Consider the following 22,777-nt stretch of genomic DNA (forward strand, 5'->3'; position numbering starts at 1 on the left):
GCCTGGGAAATGAGTCAGTTGTTGCTAGCCGATGATAAAGCACTGGTGGCTGATTCAAATGAGAAACTGCATAAGTAGGTGACAGTTTGAAAAAGTGTGTGAAAGGACAAAGTTGAGAGTAAATGTGACTAAGAGCAAGGTTAATAGGTTCAGCAGGGTTGAGGGACAAGTTAGTTGTGAAGAGAAAAATTGGAGGAAGTATTTTACATATCTGAGAATGGACTTAGCAGTGAATGGAACAATGGAAGTGGAAGTGAGTCATAAGGTGGGGAAGGGGGTGAAAGTTCTAGGAGCGGTGAAGAATGTGTGTAAAGAGAGAACATCAACTTGGAGAGCAAAAATTGGTATGTTTGAAGGAATAGTAGCTGCAACAATATTATACGGTTGCGAGGCATACACTATAGATAGGGTTGTACAGAAAAGGTGGATGTTTTGGGAATGAAATGTCTGAGGTCAATATGTGGCGTGAGGCAGTTTGATCTAGTAAGTAATGAAAGGGTAAGAGAGATGTGTGGTAATAAAAAGTGCAGTTGAGAGAGCAGAAGAGGGTGCATTGAAATGGTTTGGACATATGGATAGAACGAGTGAGAAAAGGTCAATGCTGAAATGGTTTGGACATATGGATAGAATGAATGAGAAAAGGTCAACAAAGAGGATATATGTGTCAGAGGTGAAGGGAACAAGGAGAAACAGAAAAACAGATTGGAGGTGGAAGGATGGAGTGAAAAAGATTTTGAGTGATCAGAGCCTGAACATGCAGGAGGGTGAGAGGTGTGCAAGAAACAGAGTGAATTAGAATGATGTGGTTACCAGGGTTGAAGTGCAGTCAGTGGACTGAAACAGGGCATGTGAAACAAGTGAGTTAAACCAGGGAAAAGTCTGTTGGGCAGGGATGTGGATAGAGAATTGTGATTTCCATGCATTACACATGATAGCTAGAGACTGAATGTGAATGAACGTGGCCTTTTTTGTCTGTTTTTCCTGGTGCTACCTCACTGATGCAGGGGATGATGCTGTTTCCTGTGGGGCAGAGTGGTGCCTAAAATGGATGAAGGCAAGCGAGTATGAAGATGTACATGGGTATATATGTTCTATTCTATTTTGCTTTGTCGCTGTCTCCCGTGTTAGCGAGGTAGCGCAGGGAAACAGACGAAAGAATGGCCCAACCCACCCACATACACATGTATATACATACACGTCCACACACGCAAAAATACATACCTATACATCTCAATGTACACATATATATACACACACAGACATATACATATATACACATGTACATAATTCATACTGTTTGCCTTTATTTATTCCCATTGCCACCTCGCCACACATGGAATAACAACCCCCTCCCCCACATGTGTGCGAGCTAGCGCTAGGAAAAGACAACAAAGGCCCCATTCGTTATCACTCAGTCTCTAGCTGTCATGTAATAATGCACCGAAACAACAGCTCCCTTTCCACATCCAGGCCCCACACAACTTTCCATGGTTTACCCCAGACGCTTCACATGCCCTGGTTCAATCCATTGACAGCACATCGACCCCGGTATACCACATTGTTCCAATTCACTCTATTCCTTGCATGCCTTTCACCCTCCTGCATGTTCAGGCCCCGATCACTCAAAATCTTTTTCACTCCATCTTTCCACCTCCAATTTGGTCTCCCACTTCTTCTCGTTCCCTCCACCTCTGACACATATATCCTCTTGGTCAATCTTTCCTCACTCATTCTCTCCATGTGACCAAACCATTTCAAAACACCCTCTTCTGCTCTCTCAACCACACTCTTTTTATTTCCACACATCTCTCCCTGGGGATAGGGGAGAAAGAATACTTCCCACGTATTCCCTGCGTGTCGTAGAAGGCGACTAAAAGGGAAGGGAGCGGGGGGCTGGAAATCCTCCCCTCTCAGTTTTTTTTTTTTTTTTTTTTTTTTTTTTTTTTTAATTTTCCAAAAGAAGGAACAGAGAAGAGGGCCAGGTGAGGATATTCCCTCAAAGGCCCAGTCCTCTGTTCTTAACGCTACCTCGCTATCGCGGGAAATAGCGAATAGTATGAAAAAAAAAAAAAAAAAATCTCTCTTACCCTTACATTACTTACTCGATTGAACCAGAGCATGTGAAGCGTCTGGGATAACCATGGAAAGTTTTGTGGGGCCTGGATGTGGAAGGGGAGCTGTGGTTTCGGTGCATTATACATGATAGCGAAAGACTGAGTGTAAACAAATGTGGCCTTTGTTGTCTTTTTCAAGCACTACCTCACACACGTGTGGGGGAAAGGGTTGTCATTTCATGTGTGGTGCGATGGCGACGGGAATGAATCACGGCGGCAAGTATGAATTATGTACATGTGTATATATGTACATGTCTGTGTATGTATATATATATGTATACATTGAAATGTATAGGTGGGTATATGTGCGTAAGTGAACATGTATGTATATACATGTGTATGTGGGTGGGTTGGGACATTCTTTCGTCTGTTTCCTTGCCTTACCTTGCTAACATGAAAGACAGCGACAAAGTATAATAAATATTTCTTTTTTTTTTTTTTTGCTTTGTTGCTGTCTCCCGCGTTTGCGAGGTAGCGCAAGGAAACAGATGAAAGAAATGGCCCAACCCACCCCCATACACATGTATACACATACGTCCACACACGCAAATATACATACCTACACAGCTTTCCATGGTTTACCCCAGACGCTTCACATGCCCTGATTCAATCCACTGACAGCACGTCAACCCCGGTATACCACATCGATCCAATTCACTCTATTCCTTGCCCTCCTTTCACCCTCCTGCATGTTCAGGCCCCGATCACACAAAATCTTTTTCACTCCATCTTTCCACCTCCAATTTGGTCTCCCTCTTCTCCTCGTTCCCTCCACCTCCGACACATATATCCTCTTGGTCAATCTTTCCTCACTCATTCTCTCCATGTGCCCAAACCATTTCAAAACACCCTCTTCTGCTCTCTCAACCACGCTCTTTTTATTTCCACACATCTCTCTTACCCTTACGTTACTTACTCGATCAAACCACCTCAAACCACACATTGTCCTCAAACATCTCATTTCCAGCACATCCATCCTCCTGCGCACAACTCTATCCATAGCCCACGCCTCGCAACCATACAACATTGTTGGTACCACTATTTCTTCAAACATACCCACTTTTGCTTTCCGAGATAATGTTCTCGACTTCCACACATTCTTCAAGGCTCCCAGAATTTTCGCCCCCTCCCCCACCCTATGATCCACTTCCGCTTCCATGGTTCCATCCGCTGCCAGATCCACTCCCAGATATCTAAAACACTTCACTTCCTCCAGTTTTTCTCCATTCAAACTCACCTCCCAATTGACTTGACCCTCAACCCTACTGTACCTAATAACCTTGCTCTTATTCACATTTACTCTTAACTTTCTTCTTTCACACACTTTACCAAACTCAGTCACCAGCTTCTGCAGTTTCTCACATGAATCAGCCACCAGCGCTGTATCATCAGCGAACAACAACTGACTCACTTCCCAAGCTCTCTCATCCCCAACAAACTTCATACTTGCCCCTCTTTCCAAAACTCTTTCATTCACCTCCCTAACAACCCCATCCATAAACAAATTAAACAACCATGGAGACATCACACACCCCTGCCGCAAACCTACATTCACTGAGAACCAATCACTCTCCTCTCTTCCTACACGTACACATGCCTTACATCCTCGATAAAAACTTTTCACTGCTTCTAACAACTTGCCTCCCACACCATATATTCTTAATACCTTCCACAGAGCATCTCTATCAACTCTATCATATGCCTTCTCCAGATCCATAAATGCTACATACAAATCCATTTGCTTTTCTAAGTATTTCTCACATACATTCTTCAAAGAATACTTGATTGCTGTATCCCGCGTCAGCAAGGCAGAGCCATGAAATAGATGAAGGAAAACATACATATATATACAAGCTCTCCCATACTTATGAATTATGCGACTTACAACCATCCGTACATATGACAGGAAAAAATATGAATTAAAAAATGTAAATATAAAAATAATAAATAAAAAGAGCATGGTTGAGATAGCAGAAGAGGGTGTTTTGAAATGGTTTGGGCACATAAAGAGAATGAGTGAGGAAAGATTGACCAAGAGGATATATGTGTCGGAGGTGGAGGGAACGAGGAGAAGTGGGAGACCAAATTGGAGGTGGAAAGATGGAGTGAAAAAGATTTTGAGTGATCGGGGCCTGAACATGCAGGAGGGTGAAAGGCGGGCAAGGAATAAAGTGAACTGGATCAATGTGGTATATCGGGGTTGACGTGCTGTCAATGGATTGAATCAGGGTATGTGAAGTGTCTGGGGTAAACCATGGAAACCATGGGAATGAATAAAGGCAGACAGTGTGAATTGTGTGCATGTGTATATATGTATGTGCCTGTGTGTGTATATATATGTGTACATTGAGATGTATGGGTATGTATATTTGCGTATGTGGACGTGTATGTATATAAATGTGTATGGGGGTGGGTTGGGCCATTTCTTTCACCTGTTTCCTTGTGCTACCTCGCAAATGCGGGAGACAGCGACAAAGCAAAATAAAAAAAAATGAAAAAAATAATAAAAATAAAAAAGGAGTGATGATTGGGGATACCTGGTTTAAAAAGAGAGATATATATAAGTATATGTATGTATGATTCATGGTGAGGTGCCTGAGAATTGGCGGAATGCGTGCATAGTGCCATTGTATAAAGGCAAGGGGGATAAAAGTGAGTGCTCAAATTACAGAGGTATAGGTTTGTTGAGTATTCCTGGTAAATTATATGGGAGGGTATTGATTGAGAGGGTGAAGGCATGTACAGAGCATCAGATTGGGGAAGAGCAGTGTGGTTTCAGAAGTGGTAGAGGATGTGTGGATCAGGTGTTTGCTTTGAAGAATGTATGTGAGAAATAATTAGAAAAGCAAATGGATTTGTATGTAGCATTTATGGATCTGGAGAAGGCATATGATAGAGTTGACAGAGATGCTCTGTGGAAGGTACTAAGAATATATGGTGTGGGAGGCAAGGTGTTAGAAGCAGAGAAAAGTTTTTATCGAGGATGTAAGGCATGTGTACGTGTAGGAAGAGAGGAAAGTGATTGGTTCTCAGTGAATGTAGGTTTGAGGCAGGGGTGTGTGATGTCTCCATGGTTGTTTAATTTGTTTATGGATGGGGTTGTTAGGGAGGTGAATGCAAGAGTTTTGGAAAGAGGGGCAAGTATGCAGTCTGTTGGGGATGAGAGAGCTTGGGAAGTGAGTCAGTTGTTGTTCGCTGATGATACAGCGCTGGTGGCTGATTCATGTGAGAAACTGCAGAAGCTGGTGACTGAGTTTGGTAAAGTGTGTGAAAGAAGAAAGTTAAGAGTAAATGTGAATAAGAGCAAGGTTATTAGGTACAGTAGGGTTGAGGGTCAAGTCAATTGGGAGGTGAGTTTGAATGGAGAAAAACTGGAGGAAGTGAAGTGTTTTAGATATCTGGGAGTGGATCTGGCAGCGGATGGAACCATGGAAGCGGAAGTGGATCATAGGGTGGGGGAGGGGGCGAAAATTCTGGGAGCCTTGAAGAATGTGTGGAAGTCGAGAACATTATCTCGGAAAGCAAAAATGGGTATGTTTGAAGGAATAGTGGTTCCAACAATGTTGTATGGTTGCGAGGCGTGGGCTATGGATAGAGTTGTGCGCAGGAGGATAGATGTGCTGGAAATGAGATGTTTGAGGACAATGTGTGGTGTGAGGTGGTTTGATCGAGTAAGTAACTTAAGGGTAAGAGAGATGTGTGGAAATAAAAAGAGCGTGGTTGAGAGAGCAGAAGAGGGTGTTTTGAAATGGTTTGGGCACATGGAGAGAATGAGTGAGGAAAGATTGACCAAGAGGATATATGTGTCGGAGGTGGAGGGAACGAGGAGAAGAGGGAGACCAAATTGGAGGTGGAAAGATGGAGTGAAAAAGATTTTGTGTGATTGGGGCCTGAACATGCAGGAGGGTGAAAGGAGGGCAAGGAATAGAGTGAATTGGAGCGATGTGGTATACTGGGGTTGACGTGCTGTCGGTGGATGGAATCAAGGCATGTGAAGCGTCTGGGGTAAACCATGGAAAGCTGTGAAGGTATGTGTATTTGCGTGTGTGGACGCATGTATATACATGTGTATGGGGGTGGGTTGGGCCATTTCTTTCGTCTGTTTCCTTGCGCTACCTCGCAAACGCGGGAGACAGCGGCAAAAAAAAAAAAAAAAATGTGGTTTGAGGTGGTTTGATCGAGTAAGTAATGAAAGGGTAAGAGAGATGTGTGATAATAAAAAGAGTGTGGTTGAGAGAGCAGAAGAGGGTGTTTTGAAATGGTTTGGTCAACATGGAGAGTATCAGTGAGGAAAGATTGACAAAGAGGATATATGTGTCAGAGGTGGAGGGAACGAGGAGAAGTGGGTGACCAAATTGGAGGTGGAAAGATGGAGTGAAAAGGATTTTGAGTGATTGGGGCCTGAACATACAGAAGGGTGAAAGGCGTGCAAGGAATAGAGTGAACTGGAACGATGTGGTATACTGGGGTCGACGTGCTGTCAATGGATTGAACCAGGGCATGTGAAGCGTCTGGGGTAAACCATGGAAAGTTCTGTGGGGCCTGGACGTGGAAAGGGTGCTGTGGTTTCGGTGCATTATACATGACAGCTAGAGACTGAGTGTGAACGAATGTGGCCCTTGTTGTCTTTTCCAAGTGCTAACTTGCACACATGCGGGGGAGGTGGTTGTCATTTCATGTGTGGCGGGGTGGCAACGGGCAAGAATAAGGGCAGACAGTATGAATTATGTACATGTGTATATCTGTATATGTGCGTGTGTGGATGTGTATGTATATACATGTGTATGTGGGTGGGTGGGGCCATTCTTTCATCTGTTTCCTTGTGCTACCTTGCTAACGCGGGAGACAGCGACTAAGTATAATAAATAAATATAAAATAAAAATTACATTTGGTCATACGTCTTTCAATGCTAATGGCTGTGTGCATACAATAGTGACTATCAAACAATATCCAACATTGTGTACGTCACAGTATTTCCCTCTTGTCATGTCCATTTCGAGATCTGACCATTTGGTCAGAAAAGAGCTCGGACATATTTCGAGGAATGGCTGTATACATAAACACACATACAGATGCTCCCCAACATATGTCTGAGTTCGAGTTGTATCTCAAAATGGACTTAAGTTGGACATATGTCAGTATGGCATGTAGAATTCGTACACCTGCGCAGCATTCCTTTATCATACTCGATATCTATCATGACTATCTCGTTTCTTATTACCCAGCTTTATTATATGATTCTGTAGTTTCTTCTTACCTTTATATCTAAGATTCTTTAATCTACGGATTGTTTCAGCCAATCTTTCAATGAACCTTTTGGCAACTCCTTTGTCAGCATTTCCTGCTTTGCCTGTGACTAGAACAATGTGCAACCTATAACTTCTTTTAATCTATTGAAACAACCATGACTTGCTGTAAAGTTCTTATGTAATCCTTGCCCGCTTGCTCCTTCAAAGTCTCAAGAAGACTTCTAACTTTTGCCTGAATTGTTAGTAAGCTTAGTGGTACACGTTTTTAAATTTGAATTTCCATCCAAAGCATCAACAACTTTTCCATTTCATGGATGGGCCCTTGTCGTTGCTTTGCTATTATCATAGACTTCATACTTGCCTAACCCTTCACTGCTTCATATATCATTTCTCTGTCCTTTAAAATTGTGAAGACTGTCGAATGGGACAACTATACATTATGTGCAATCACATTAACTTTTTCTCCTCGTTCATACTGGGTAATTACCTTCATTTTCAATTCCAAATTGATCATCTTCCTCAGCTTCTTCCCAGATCTATCTATATGTTATGGGCTTTTCCTCTAGCTCAGGATCGTCTGATATTCACAAACATATGCACAAAGCCATTAGCACTGGTAGATGTATGACTAATTGTAATTTTCACATTTACTCAAATCATTTAATATATCTTTTTCCGGTCATATGTATGGATGGTCGTAAGTCACGTAGGTCGTAAGTTAGGGAGCATCTGTATGCGCAGATATATATATACAGACATACATATCTGTATACACACATGTATGTATTCATACTTGCTCGCCTTCCTCCATTTCTGGTGCCACCCCACTCCACAGGATACAGCACCGTCAACCACTGATTACCATCTACAATGTTATGAAGTAATGCCAGGAACAAACAATCTAGTCATCATATCCTTTCTCATGTCATCTTCAATACTACTGAATGTACTTACCTGTTTATAAAGAATAATTCCAATTCCTCCGAGGCAAATCATAAAGATAACAATAAGAAAATTGACAATATCAGCAAAGAGCCAAAGCCACACCATTTGCATTACGGCTCCCCACCATCTCAGTATTCTTCCAGAAGTTACAAAGCTTATATTCATCCTCTTCACCTGATCCACTCCATCTGAGGGAAAGAAAAAATATAATCACCATTCTTTATATATAATATCTAATTCATACAAGCATAACCCTGGAGTTCTCCTTGTTCCCTTCACCTCAAGCATATATATCCTCTTTATCAGTCTTTCCTCACTCATTCTCTCCATATGTCCAAACCATTTCAACACACCCTCTTCTGCTCTCTCAACCATACTTTTGATTTCCATCTGTCTTACCCTTTCATTACTTACTCAATCAAACCACCTGACACCACATATTGTCCTCAAACGTTTCATTTCCAACACATCCACCCTCCTCCATACTACCCTCTCCATAGCCCATGCCTTGCAAGTATATAACATTGTTGGAACTACTATTCCTTCAAACATACCCTTTTTTGCTCTCTGAGATTACATTCTCTCCTTCCACACATTCTTCGTTGCTCCAAGAACCTTCTCCCCCCTCCCCCACCTTGTGGCTCACTCCTGCTTCCATGGTTCCATCCACTGCTAAGTCCACTCCCAGATATCTAAAATACTTCACTTCCTCCGATTTTTCTCCATTCAGACTTGCATCCCAATTAACTTTTCCCTCATCCTTACTGAACCTAATAATCTTACTTTTATTCACATTTACTCTCAACTTTCTCCTTTCACATGCTTTTCCAGAGTCAGTCACCAACCTTTGCAGTTTCTCACCCGAATCAGCCACCAGAGCTGATCATCGGCAAATAACAACTGATTCACAAACCTCATCCGCAACAGTCTGCATACTTGCCCCTCTTTCCAAAACCCATGCATTCACTTCCCTATCCACCCCATCCATAAACAAATTCAATAACCATGGGGACATTACACGCCCCTGCTATAAACTGACATTCACTGGGAACCAATCACTCTCCTTTCTTCCTACTCGTACACATACCTTACATCCTTGGTAAAAACATTGCTTCTGGCAACTTACCTCCCACAACTTATACTCATACGACCTTCCACAAAGCATCTCTATCAACCCTATCTGTGTTTTCTCCAGATCCATAAATGCTACATACAAATCCATCTCTTTTTGTAAGTATTTCTCACATACATTCTTCAAAGCAAACACCTATGTCACTTTTGAAACCACACTGCTTTTCCCCAATCTGATGCTCTGTACATGCCTTTACCCTCTCAATCAATACCCTCCCATATGATTTTCCAGGAATATTCAACAAACTTATGCCTTCGTAATTTGAACACTCACTTTTATACCCTTTGCCTTTGTATGGTGGCACTATGCATGCATTCCACCAATCCTCAGACACTTCATCGTGATCCATACATGCATTGAATATCCTTACCAACCAATCAACAGCAGTCAACCCCTTTCTTAATAAATTCCACAGCAATACCATCCAACCCCGCCGTCTTGCTGGCTTTCATTACCTCTTCTCTCTTTATCAAACCTTTCTTCCTGACCAGGAAACAGACAAAGAATGGCCCTTCCACTCATATACACATATATTTACATAAACACCCATACAGGCAGATATATTTACATATACAAATGCATATCAACATATACACATATGCATACGTATACATACACATACACAGACATATATATATGTGGGGCCTGGATGTGGAAAGGGAGCTGTGGTTTCGGTGCATTATTACATGACAGCTAGAGACTGGGTGTGAACGAATGAGGCCTTTGTTGTCTTTTCCTAGCGCTACCTCGCACACATGAGGGGGGGAGGGGGTTGTTATTCCATGTGTGGTGAGGTGGCGATGGGAATAAATAAAGGCAGACAGTATGAATAATGTACATGTGTATATATGTATATGTCTGTGTGTGTATATATATGGGTACATGGAGATGTATAGGTATGTATATTTGCGTGTGTGGACGTGTATGTATATACATGTGTATGTGGGTGGGATGGGCCATTCTTTTGTCTGCTTCCTTGTGCTACCTCGCTAATGCGGGAGACAGCGACAAAGCAAAATAAATAAATAAATGCTTGTGGCATGAGAAGAGTGGGAGGTGGGTTGATTAGAAAGGGTAGTGAGTGGTGGGATGAAGAAGTAAGATTATTAGTGAAAGAGAAGAGAGAGGCATTTGGACGATTTTTGCAGGGAAAAAATGAAATTGAGTGGGAGATGTATAAAAGAAAGAGACAGGAGGTCAAGAGAAAGGTGCAAGAGGTGAAAAAGAGGGCAAATGAGAGTTGGGGTGAGAGAGTATCATTAAATTTTAGGGAGAATAAAAAGATGTTCTGGAAGGAGGTAAATAAAGTGCGTAAGACAAGGGAGCAAATGGGAACTTCAGTGAAGGGCGCAAATGGGGAGGTGATAACAAGTAGTGGTGATGTGAGAAGGAGATGGAGTGAGTATTTTGAAGGGTTGTTGAATGTGTTTGATGATAGAGTGGCAGATATAGGGTGTTTTGGTCGAGGTGGTGTGCAAAGTGAGAGGGTTAGGGAAAATGATTTGGTAAACAGAGAAGAGGTAGTAAAAGCTTTGCGGAAGATGAAAGCCGGCAAGGCAGCAGGTTTGGATGGTATTGCAGTGGAATTTATTAAAAAAGGGGGTGACTGTATTATTGACTCGTTGGTAAGGTTATTTAATGCATGTATGACTCATGGTGAGGTGCCTGAGGATTGGCGGAATGCGTGCATAGTGCCATTGTACAAAGGCAAAGGGGATAAGAGTGAGTGCTCAAATTTCAGAGGTATAAGTTTGTTGAGTATTCCTGGTAAATTATATGGGAGGGTATTGATTGAGAGGGTGAAGGCATGTACAGAGCATCAGATTGGGGAAGTGCAGTGTGGTTTCAGAAGTGGTAGAGGATGTGTGGATCAGGTGTTTGCTTTGAAGAATGTATGTGAGAAGTACTTAGAAAAGCAAATGGATTTGTATGTAGCATTTATGGATCTGAAGAAGGCATATGATAGAGTTGATGGAGATGCTCTGTGGAAGGTATTAAGAATATATGGTGTGGGAGGCAAGTTGTTAGAAGCAGTGAAAAGTTTTTCTTGAGGATGTAAGGCCTGTGTATGTGTAGGAAGGAAGAGAGGAAAGTGATTGGTTCTCAGTGAATGTAGGTTTGCGACAGGGGTGTGTGATGTCTCCATGGTTGTTTAATTTGTTTATGGATGGGGTTGTTAGGGAGGTGAATGCAAGAGTTTTGGAAAGAGGGGCAAAAATGAAGTCTGTTGTGGATGAGAGAGCTTGGGAAGTGAGTCAGTTGTTGTTCGCTGATGATACAGCGCTGGTGGCTGATTCATGTGAGAAACTGTAGAAGCTGGTGACTGAGTTTGGTAAAGTGTGTGAAAGAAGAAAGTTAAGAGTAAATGTGAATAAGAGCAAGGTTATTAGGTACAGTAGGGTTGAGGGTCAAGTCAATTGGGAGGTAAGTTTGAATGGAGAAAAACTGGAGGAAGTAAAGTGATTTAGATATCTGGGAGTGGATCTGGCAGCGGATGGAACCATGGAAGCGGAAGTGGATCATAGGGTGGGGGAGGGGGCAAAAATCCTGGGAGCCTTGAAGAATGTGTGGAAGTCAAGAACATCATCTCGGAAAGCAAAAATGGGCATGTTTGAAGGAATAGTGGTTCCAACAATGTTGTATGGTTGCGAGGCGTGGGCTATGGATAGAGTTGTGCGCAGGAGGGTGGATGTGCTGGAAATGAGATGTTTGAGGACAATGTGTGGTGTGAGGTGGTTTGATTGAGTAAGTAACGTAAGGGTAAGAGGGATGTGTGGAAATAAAAAGAGCGTGGTTGAGAGAGCAGAGGAGGGTGTTTTGAAATGGTTTGGGCACATGGAGAGAATGAGTGAGGAAAGATTGACCAAGAGGATATATGTGTCGGAGGTGGAGGGAACGAGGAGAAGTGGGAGACCAAATTGGAGGTGGAAAGATGGAGTGAAAAAGATTTTGTGTGATCGGGGCCTGAACATGCAGGAGGGTGAAAGGCAGGCAAGGAATAGAGCGAATTGGATCGATGTGGTATACTGGGGTTGACGTGTTGTCAGTGGATTGAATCAGGGCATGTGAAGCGTTTGGGGTAAACCATGGAAAGTTGTGTGGGGCCTGGATGTGGAAAGGGAGCTGTGGTTTCGGGCATTATTGCATGACAGCTAGAGACTGAGTGTGAACGAATGGGGCCTTTGTTGTCTTTTCCTAGTGCTACTGAGTGTGAACGAATGGGGCCTTTGTTGTCTTTTCCTAGCGCTACCTCGCACACATGAGGGGGGAAGGGGATGGTATTCCATGTGTGGCGAGGTGGCGACGGTAATGAATAAAGGCAGACAGTGTGAATTGTGTGCATGGGTATATATGTATGTGTCTGTGTGTGTATATATATGTGTACATTGAGATGTATAGGTATGTATATTTGCGTGTGTGGACGTGTATGTATATACACGTGTATGGGGGTGGGTTGGGCCATTTCTTTCGTCTGTTTCCTTGCGCTACCTCGCAAACGCGGGAAACAGCGACAAAGCAAAATAAATAAATAAATATATTTTTATATATTTATCTAATCTATCATACTTTGTCGCTGTACATATATACATAATTCATAGTCTGCCCTTATTCATTGCTGTCGCCATCCCGCCACATATAAAATAGCCCCTTCCCCACGTATATGCGCGAGGTAGCGCTAGGAAAAGACAACTAAGGTCACATTCGTTCACACTCAGTCTATAGCTGTCATGTATAATGCACCGAAACCACATCTCCCTTTCTACATCCACGCCCCACAAAACTTTCCATGGTTTACCCCAGATGCTTCACATGCCCTGGTTCAATCCATTGACAGCACGTCGACCCCGATATACTACATCGTTCCAATTCACTCTATTCCTTGCACACCTTTCACCCTTCTGCATGTTCAAGCCCCAATCACTCAAAATCCTTTCTATGTGACCAAGCCATTTCAAAACATCCTCTTCTGCTCTCTCAACCACACTCTTTTTATTACCACACATCTCTCTTACCCTATTATCACTTACTGGATCAAACTACCTCACACCACATACTGTCCTCAAACATCTCATTTCCAGCACAGCCACCCTCCTCCGCACAACTGTATCTATAGCCCACGCCTCTCAACCATATAACATTGTTGGAACCACTATTCCTTCAAACATACCCATTTTTGCTTTCCAAGATAACGTTCTCGACTTCCACACATTTTTCAACGCTCCCAGAACTTATGCCCCCTCCCCAACCCTATGATTCACTTCCGCTTTCCTGGTTTCATCCGCTGCTAAATCCACTCCCAGATATGTAAAACACTTCACTTCCTCCAGTTTTTCTCCATTCAAACTTACCTCCCAATTAACTTGTATCTCAACCCTACTGTACCTAATAACCTTGCTCTTATTCACATTTACTCTCAGCTTTCTTCTTTCACACACTTTACCAAACTCAGTCACCAGCTTCTGTAGTTTCTCACATGAATCAGCTACCAGCGCTGTATCATCAGTGAACAACAACTGACTCACTTCCCAAGCTCTCTCATCCCCAACAGACTGCATACTTGCCACTCTCTCCAAAACTCTTGCATTCACCTCCCTAACAACCCCATCCATAAACAAATTAAACAACCATGCAGACATCACACACCCCTGCCGCAAACCAACATTCACTGAGAACCAATCACTTTCCTCTCTTCCTTCCTACACATACACAGGCCTTACATCCTCGAGAAAAACTTTTCACTGCTTCTAACAACTTGCCTCCCACACCATATATTCTTAATACCTTCCACAGAGCATCTCTATCAACTCTTATCATATGCCTTCTCCAGATCCATAAATGCTACATACAAATCCATTTGCTTTTCTGATCCACACATCCCTACCACTTCTGAAACCACACTGCTCTTCCCTAATCTGATGCTCTGTACATGCCTTCACCCTCTCAATCAATACCCTCCCATATAATATCCCAGGAATACTCAACAAACTTACTCTGTAATTTGAGCACTCACTTTTATCCCCCTTGCCTTTGTACAATGGCACTATACAAGCATTCCACCAAATCTCAGGCACCTCACCATGAGTCATACATACATTAAATAATCTTACCAACCAGTACACACGCGTACATATTCAATGTTATATGGTTGCGAGGCGTGGGCTATAGATAGAGTTGTGCAGAGGAGGGTGGATGTGTTGGTAATGAGATGCTTGAGGATAATATGTGGTGTGAGGTGGTTTGATCGAGTAAGTAATGAAAGGGTAAGAGAGATGTGTGGTAATAAAAAGAGTGTGGTTAAGAAAGCAGAAGAGGGTGTTTTGAAATGGTTCGGTCACATGGAGAGAATGAGTGAGGAGGAAAGATTGACAAAGAGGATATATGTGTCAGAGGTGGAGGGAACAAAGAGAAGTGGGAGACCAAATTGGAGGTGGAAGGAAGGAGTGAAAAAGATTTTGAGCAATTGGGGCCTGAATATGCCCTGGTCAATGGCTGCTTTCCAACTATATACATATACACATAAAGGTGTTGCCACACTGCCTACACATGGTTACACAGTAAGTGAAATGTCTCCTTTGGGGATTATATCAATGTCAGTACATGAAGAAAAGTACTGTTCATATAGATAAATGGTATATAGAGGCAGCATCTAATTCAGTCACCAATGCAGTCTGAGTTACCATGAAAATAAATCATTTTTCTATTCTTTTTTTTTTTTGCTTTGTCGCTGTCTCCCGCGTTTGCGAGGTAGCGCAAGGAAACAGACGAAAGAAATGGCCCAACCCACCCCCATACACATGTATATACATACGTCCACACACGCAAATATACATACCTACACAGCTTTCCATGGTTTACCCCAGACACTTCACATGCCTTGATTCAATCCACTGACAGCACGTCAACCCCGGTATACCACATCGATCCAATTCACTCTATTCCTTGCCCTCCTTTCACCCTCCTGCATGTTCAGGCCCCGATCACACAAAATCTTTTTCACTCCATCTTTCCACCTCCAATTTGGTCTCCCTCTTCTCCTCGTTCCCTCCACCTCCAACACATATATCCTCTTGGTCAATCTTTCCTCACTCATTCTCTCCATGTGCCCAAACCATTTCAAAACACCCTCTTCTGCTCTCTCAACCACGCTCTTTTTATTTCCACACATCTCTCTTACCCTTACGTTACTTACTCGATCAAACCACCTCACACCGCACATTGTCCTCAAACATCTCATTTCCAGCACATCCATCCTCCTGCGCACAACTCTATCCATAGCCCACGCCTCGCAACCATACAACATTGTTGGAACCACTATTCCTTCAAACATACCCATTTTTGCTTTCCGAGATAATGTTCTCGACTTACACACATTCTTCAAGGCTCCTAGAACTTTCGCCCCCTCCCCCACCCTATGATCCACTTCCGCTTCCATGGTTCCATCCGCTGCCAGATCCACTCCCAGATATCTAAAACACTTCACTTCCTCCAGTTTTTCTCCATTCAAACTCACCTCCCAATTTACTTGACCCTCAACCCAACTGTACCTAATAACCTTGCTCTTATTCACATTTACTCTTAACTTTCTTCTTTCACACACTTTACCAAACTCAGTCACCAGCTTCTGCAGTGTCTCACATGAATCAGCCACCAGCGCTGTATCATCAGCGAACAACAACTGACTCTATCAAATATGAAATCCATAAAATACAAACCCCATATTATGGTATCATCATCTTCAGAGTGGTTAACAATACTTTTTTGAGGACTTGTTGACTGGCTGTTATTCTTTTCATGAGTGATGCCAAGACGTACATGGTCAGTTATCTTTGCTACATCCTCCGGACTTGCTTTAACTAAATCAGCCTTCATTTTCTCAGGGATCTCATAGTAGCCTGAAATATCAAAGGAAATTTACAATTTTGTTGTTGTTATTACCTCATCTTACATTATAATATGTATCAAGTCTTAACCAGCATCAAATTCATCCTATTCTAAAGCATATCACTAAAGATTTTTCCTAAATATGGTAAAGCAGCTCCCATAAATGAGGGCTTAAGAAAGTGGGTCAAAGAGAGGGATGGGAAAAAATAGTGCTCCTTTAGTGCATGTACTTTAAAACAGTGATTTCAATGCCACAAATAAACTGAAATCTCGATCAAGAGGTTGCTATACCACTTAACAAGAAAAAATATATCATACACCAACTTCACATCAACAGTGATGCCGAAGGCATTATGGACTATATAATAAAATACATAAATTGGAAAAAGGATTAAAAGGTAAGAAGCACAGTTCCTCTGAAAATGTTAGTGTTTGCTCAGGTGCATTTTCATAATACATGCATACATATGTGACCGACAGTTAATGAATATAAGATATTGATAGATTACTTAATCATGGATACCTATGACTTGTTACTCCACTTTATGATATGACCCATATTCTCATACTACATCTTTTTCCTTACAAAGGTCATATTTTCCATTTCATTGTGTTATTCTTTTATTTTTTCTACAATTGTCCTTTCTTCTACAAGTAGTTCCTTACTCCAGACTTCTTTCTGCATATTTTTGAAACAGGTTATCAATTTTTGTGATGGAGAAAATAAAATGATAACCATCTTCTAAAAAAAGATGGAACAGATGATGGAGCCAAGTAGGGAGTGCAAGGAGTGCTCATCCTCTTTGAAGGCTCAGATTAGGGTGTCTATATGTCTGTGGAAGTAAACAAGATGAGAAGTGAGGAGACATAGATAGTGTACTTGAGTTAAAAACCTAAATGTTCTGGCTCTAAGTAAAACAAAGCTCAAGGGCTACTTAATGCTTGCCTGTATCACAGGCTGTGAAAACATAGGGTCTGAGCACACATAGATATTACTGCACATATCGATGTGCTGGCTGTCAATAGGGAGGGTACTTGCAAGGTTATTTGAGTTGCGAGATGAGATAGGCTCCATTCTACAAGAACATGGATCTCCCTTTGCCACATTTTTTAAAAATACTACTTGGCTTGCACAACTGGCATATCTTGTAGACATATGCAGCAAAGTGAATGAGTTAAATTTGTCTTTGCAAGGCAATGATAGAAAACATTCACAACTTATGTGATAAAGTTGGTGGTTTTCAAAAGAAAATAGAATTGTGGAAGAAGATATGCTCAGGGGGAGATTTTATGTGTTTTCCTGTCAAATGCTCATTTTTTCAATAACTGTGGAACATTTGACCAACCATATCTGTGCTTTTAAATCTCACTTTCCAGACATATATGACACATCTGTACAGCTGGATTGGGTTAGAAATCCGTTCCTCCTATCTGAAAATAATATGAAGAAGCTTCCTATCTGCCTTCAGGAAGCACTGTTAGGAGTGTGTTCAGACTGTGGCCTCAAATTGATATGTGTAAGCTCAACCCTCTCATGGTTTTGGAGCTGTGTAAAGAAGGAGCCCCCTGACCTTGGAAAGAAGGCTTTGAAAAACCTGCCCTTTGGGTCTACCTACCTTTGTGAAGCATTTCTTCCAAATGAGTATTATCAAGTCAAAACAGATAAACAAACTAAATGTAAACCTGGAACAAAGTATGATCACTGCAGTAGCCTCTCTACTGCCTGGAATGGCAAAAATTATCAGTGAATATCAACCACAAATTCCACATGGAGCTGTAATTATCAAGCATTTCTATGTTATTTTGTTTGTCTTTTTCCTTTAGTATACAGAATAATAATGTATTGTCCAGCACTCAAATTATGCAAATTTTTAATATGACTTGCATTGTCTTTCCAAATATTGAGTTTAATCAGTTGTGGGGGTACTTAATGGAAGAAGAAGGTAAGAAGGGGTACAATAGGCAAAAAAGTTTGGACAACACTGCTCTATAGGGCTTTGCAAAATCTATACTTTCACTTTGTTTCCCTTTAAACACCATCACTTTACTTTTACTTGCTTTCATCTACAGTCATCTATGCTCACACACATCTTAAAACACATTTACAACTTTCTACAACTCCTCTTCACTCTCAGCAAACATCAAAGTATCATCCACAAACAGGTTTGTCACTAGCCAGTATACCTCACAAACACACTCTATCTCTACACCTGTTTTCCTTAATTTCTTTCATCTCTCTTATCAATCCATCCATAAATAGTTAAAAAGCCACAGTGATATCACACAGCCCTGCATTACACCCACATGTATACCAAAAAATTAATTCAACGCTCCATCCACTTTGTAGAAGGCTTTCACACCAATACAACTAGGCTAAGCAATGCCTATAATGATTATGAATGATGATATTTTGAGAAAAGAATAAGGATATTTTGAGAGATGTGCTGCAAGAGTTAAGCTACTTCTTAGCAAGCCAGCAAGTTAACCAATATTTTTTGATATCCTATTGAGGCCTGAGAATATTTATTACCCTTGATTTCATTCCAACTTATATAGAGTGAACCAACATTTTGTCAAAAATATCTTGCAGAGCTGGAAAATCCATTCCCAATCATGCAAGATGGCATAAGGAGGGACACCTAATTCCCTCTAGAAAAATTGCAGTCCTAACATCTGAAGGCCTGAGAATATCAAAATGAAAAAATTTCAATAAAGCCATCATGAATAAATCAGTAATCACATCAACAGATGAATCCAATTCAATTCTAAGGATTCCACAAAATATAGCCATCAATATCTACTTAGCTTTTGTATTCCTGTGAGTCCACAGGGAAATTTAACACAAGTTCCCAAGAGCACTTTCGTGTAATAATCACATCATCAGGGGTGATACAAGAAATATAATAAGTCAGCTGATATACAACGAAGAGACATAACTAGGACCAAAACTATATTACATACAGACCATGTTCACAGTTTCAGATTGTTCTCTCCATCTACTAATGAGAAAATAAATACTTCAAAGCTAGCTATACTGATGGTATTTCAATCACAAATGGAAGTTAACTAACCAGCTTATCTTTCTGTTGGGACAATGGGAGTTACATGCAAAAGAGGAATCAGGATAAACTCTGAATGGTTCAACATACCAACATATCATAAGTCAGGTCCTCCCTAACCCTTCAGAAATTTCTGGTTAAGAACAAAAGTGCTCTTCAAGGCCAAGTCAAAAAAAAAAAAAAAATTAAAAGTAATCTAAGAATTCCAGAGAGTGTGGAAAAACCTCCTATGTAAAAAATGGCAGGTCACAGCTATTACGAGAAACAAGGGAAGGTAAAGAATAGGAAAGCTTAGTATTGCAGAAAAAGAAGCAAATAAAATAGCCTGCCCTTGAGCTGCCAATGACCATACAATAATCATGCAATGTAGAAACTTCCTGGGCATTACATGGCCTAGTTGATGGTGGGACACATGTAGCCAATTCTCAGATACAGAAACCAGAGGATTATCTACAAAAGTAAAAAGCCCAGAGGCACTGGGTAAGTTGGTTAAGTCTTGAGGTGAGACAGCATGAGCTGATATACTGGGATGCTTTGGACTTCATTCTGTCAGGTATTTTAAGGTACAACTCCCCAAATGTGACATCAGTTTCTTAAGTAGGCATAGCAATATGTGTGATGTACGGTCTCCCAAATAATTCATATGTTATGATGATATCAACTACAGTATGCTTATTGAGAAAATATTCTGGCAAATACTCAAGGTCTACTACATCCTCCTAAGTCTAATGACGCACGAACATTACATGTAACATGCAAATGAAAAACGTACCAAGCAAGAGGACTTCTGAATTCTTCTCTTCTTTTGCATTACCAGTATGTTTCGTATGACGTGAGCCAAGAGTTCCACGGGAGTCAGGAGGTCCTTCTAGTAACAGCTGAGACCCTCTATGCGAAATGGTAGCTGTGTGTGTATCTACTAATGCAGGTACAGCATACACTCCTGAACTGCACTCTCCAATGTAGATCGTAGGACTGTCAGATATCAAAATGTGTGCATTAGCTCTCTCCATAAGCTCAAACAAAAAGAATCAAGCTTTATGATTTTACACTTAATACATCTATCATTCAAAATAAAAGTACAACACTTATTCAAAGCATTATTGAATTGAAATATGGCACTGTAACTTCTGGGAGTGGACTTGGCAGCGGATGGAACCATGGAAGCAGAAGTGAGTCACAGGGTTGGGGAGGGTGGCAAAGGTTCTGGGAACACTGAAGAATGTGTGGAAGGTGAGAATGTTATCTTGGAGAGCAAAAATGGGTATGTTTGAAGGAATAGTGGTTCCAACAATGTTATATGGTTGCAAGGCATGGGCTACAGACAGGGCTGTGCGGAGGAGGGTGGATGTGTTGGAAATGAAATGTTTGAAGACAATATGTGGTGTGAGGTGGTTTGATCAAGTAAGTAATGAAAGGGTAAGAGAGATGTGTAGTAATAAAAAGAGTGTGGTTGAGAGAGCAGAAGAGGATGTGTTGAAATGGTTTGGTCACATGGAGAGAATGAAGATGGAAAGATTAACAAAGAGGATACATGTGTCAGAGGTGGAGGGAACAAGGAGAAGCAGGAGACCAAATTGGAGGTGGAAGGATGGAGTGAAAAAGATTTTGAGCAATCGGGGCCTGAACATGCAGGAGGGTGAAAGGCATGCAAGGAATAAAGTGAATTGGAATAACATGGTATACCAGGGTGGATGTGCTGTCAATGAATTGAACCCGGGCATGTGAAGCGACTGGGGTAAACCATGGAAAGGTCTGTGAGGCCTGGATGTGGAAAGGGAGCTACAGTTTTGGTGCATTACACATGATGGCTGGAGACTGAGTGAACGAATGTGGCCTTTTCTGTCTGTTCCTGGTGTGTGTGTGTGTGTGTGTGTGTGTGTGTGTGTGTGTGTGTGTGTGTGTGTGTGTGTGTGTGTGTGTGTGTGTGCGTGTGTGTGTGTGTGTGTGTGTGTGGCAGGGTGGTAACAGGAATGGATGAAGACAGCAAATATGAATATGAACAAGAGTATATATGTATATGTCTGTGTATGTATATGTATGTATACACTGAAATGTATATGTATGTGTGGTGGGCGATATGTATATACATGTGTATATGGATGGGTTGGGCCATTCCTCATGTGTTTCCTCTCACTATCTCGCTAACGCAGGAGACCGATTAAGCTGAGTTTTTTACCTTCAGTTATCAGTAGAACGGCAAGCAGAATGTCACTAATGCATACTTCCAAGAATCCATGGTCCAGTGCATTCTGGATTACTAACAACATGGAGCATGTGTTTCCAGTAAGTAATTTCAGTAAGTGTTTGTGAAATATTTTACACAGTACTGTAAGCATACGTACTAAAGACATTTAACATTTAAACCAGCAACAGAAACACAATACACTCTGTTATGGTTACAGTAAAAAAAAAAGTCTTCAAAATTGGACCCGCACATTTCTAATATCCATAAAACTCCAGAATCTTAACATCCCTTGGTCCCAAGTATCATGGATTTTCAATATTCCACCAATGATGAAAATAAAGATCACTATCCTTCGTAATCATAAAGGTTCTTTAAAAGGTTCTCTTCAGGCATAGCCTTAGTGCAAATTAATGTATGCCACATATTCTCATTCACCATATTATTCTTTAAGTGAATATCTTTTTTCCTCATTAACTTACAATCTTTACCCCATGTCATCACAGTGCTTTCTTAGAAAACCTCAATTTTTTACAAACATCATCCCTAATGTAAGCATGTGATAACTGGTTCATATATGTGGGAGGACATCCAATGCTCAGAATTCATAGGAAAATAAGATGACTAGTAATGAAAATCTATGGGGACAATTTCCATAAAACACCAATCTATGACACAAAAGAACACACACACAAAGAAAGTTATTTAATAATATAAATGCTGTGTCTTAAATTCAAAGATAAAGGCTCATCAGTTAATCAAAATATCATATCCACTCAGGCCAACATTTAGGTATGGTTAGGAGTTTGTTACCCACTTGATGTGTCAAAGATGGCCAAATATATCCCATAATCATCTAAAGACTGCAAATGGCATTCTGCATCATGAGATGGGGCTTATTCCATGGTCACAGTATTCCTGCACAAATAATCAACACTTTCAACTACCTGTGGTACAGGATGCTAATAATGAATCATACTATGTAATCTTCATGTGCTTTGTAACTAAGTACACTTCAATGTTCACTTTCATCTCAAAGGGAAATAACTTTATCCATAGTGTACCCTCCATAGAACTTACCTACCAGGTCTGAAGTTGTAAGGCAAATCTCTACCAAAACTTATTCTTTTTTCATTTGTCCACGATATATGATGATATCTTAATGGACTTACTTCCCCCTTTTGATACACATTTGATTTCTACTTCAGGC

The 22,777-nt window shown here is 41.2% G+C and overlaps 1 protein-coding gene across 4 annotated transcripts in view; it reads right to left on the minus strand.

Annotated features, from left to right (window-relative positions):
- Ire1 (serine/threonine-protein kinase/endoribonuclease Ire1) overlaps positions 1-22,777 on the minus strand; it is a 119,913-nt gene that overhangs the window by 48,843 nt on the left and 48,293 nt on the right. For all 4 annotated transcript variants that reach the window (XM_071688978.1, XM_071688891.1, XM_071689169.1 and 1 more), the window contains exons 8-10: positions 20,155-20,357; positions 16,155-16,334; positions 8,319-8,497 (exon numbers count right to left, since the gene is read on the minus strand). In XM_071688978.1, coding sequence (XP_071545079.1) covers positions 8,319-8,497; positions 16,155-16,334; positions 20,155-20,357 — 562 coding nt within the window. The remainder of the gene's footprint in view (positions 1-8,318; positions 8,498-16,154; positions 16,335-20,154; positions 20,358-22,777) is intronic.

This window comes from Panulirus ornatus, chromosome 1 (assembly GCF_036320965.1).
Source record: "Panulirus ornatus isolate Po-2019 chromosome 1, ASM3632096v1, whole genome shotgun sequence".
Lineage (NCBI taxonomy): Eukaryota > Metazoa > Arthropoda > Malacostraca > Decapoda > Palinuridae > Panulirus > Panulirus ornatus.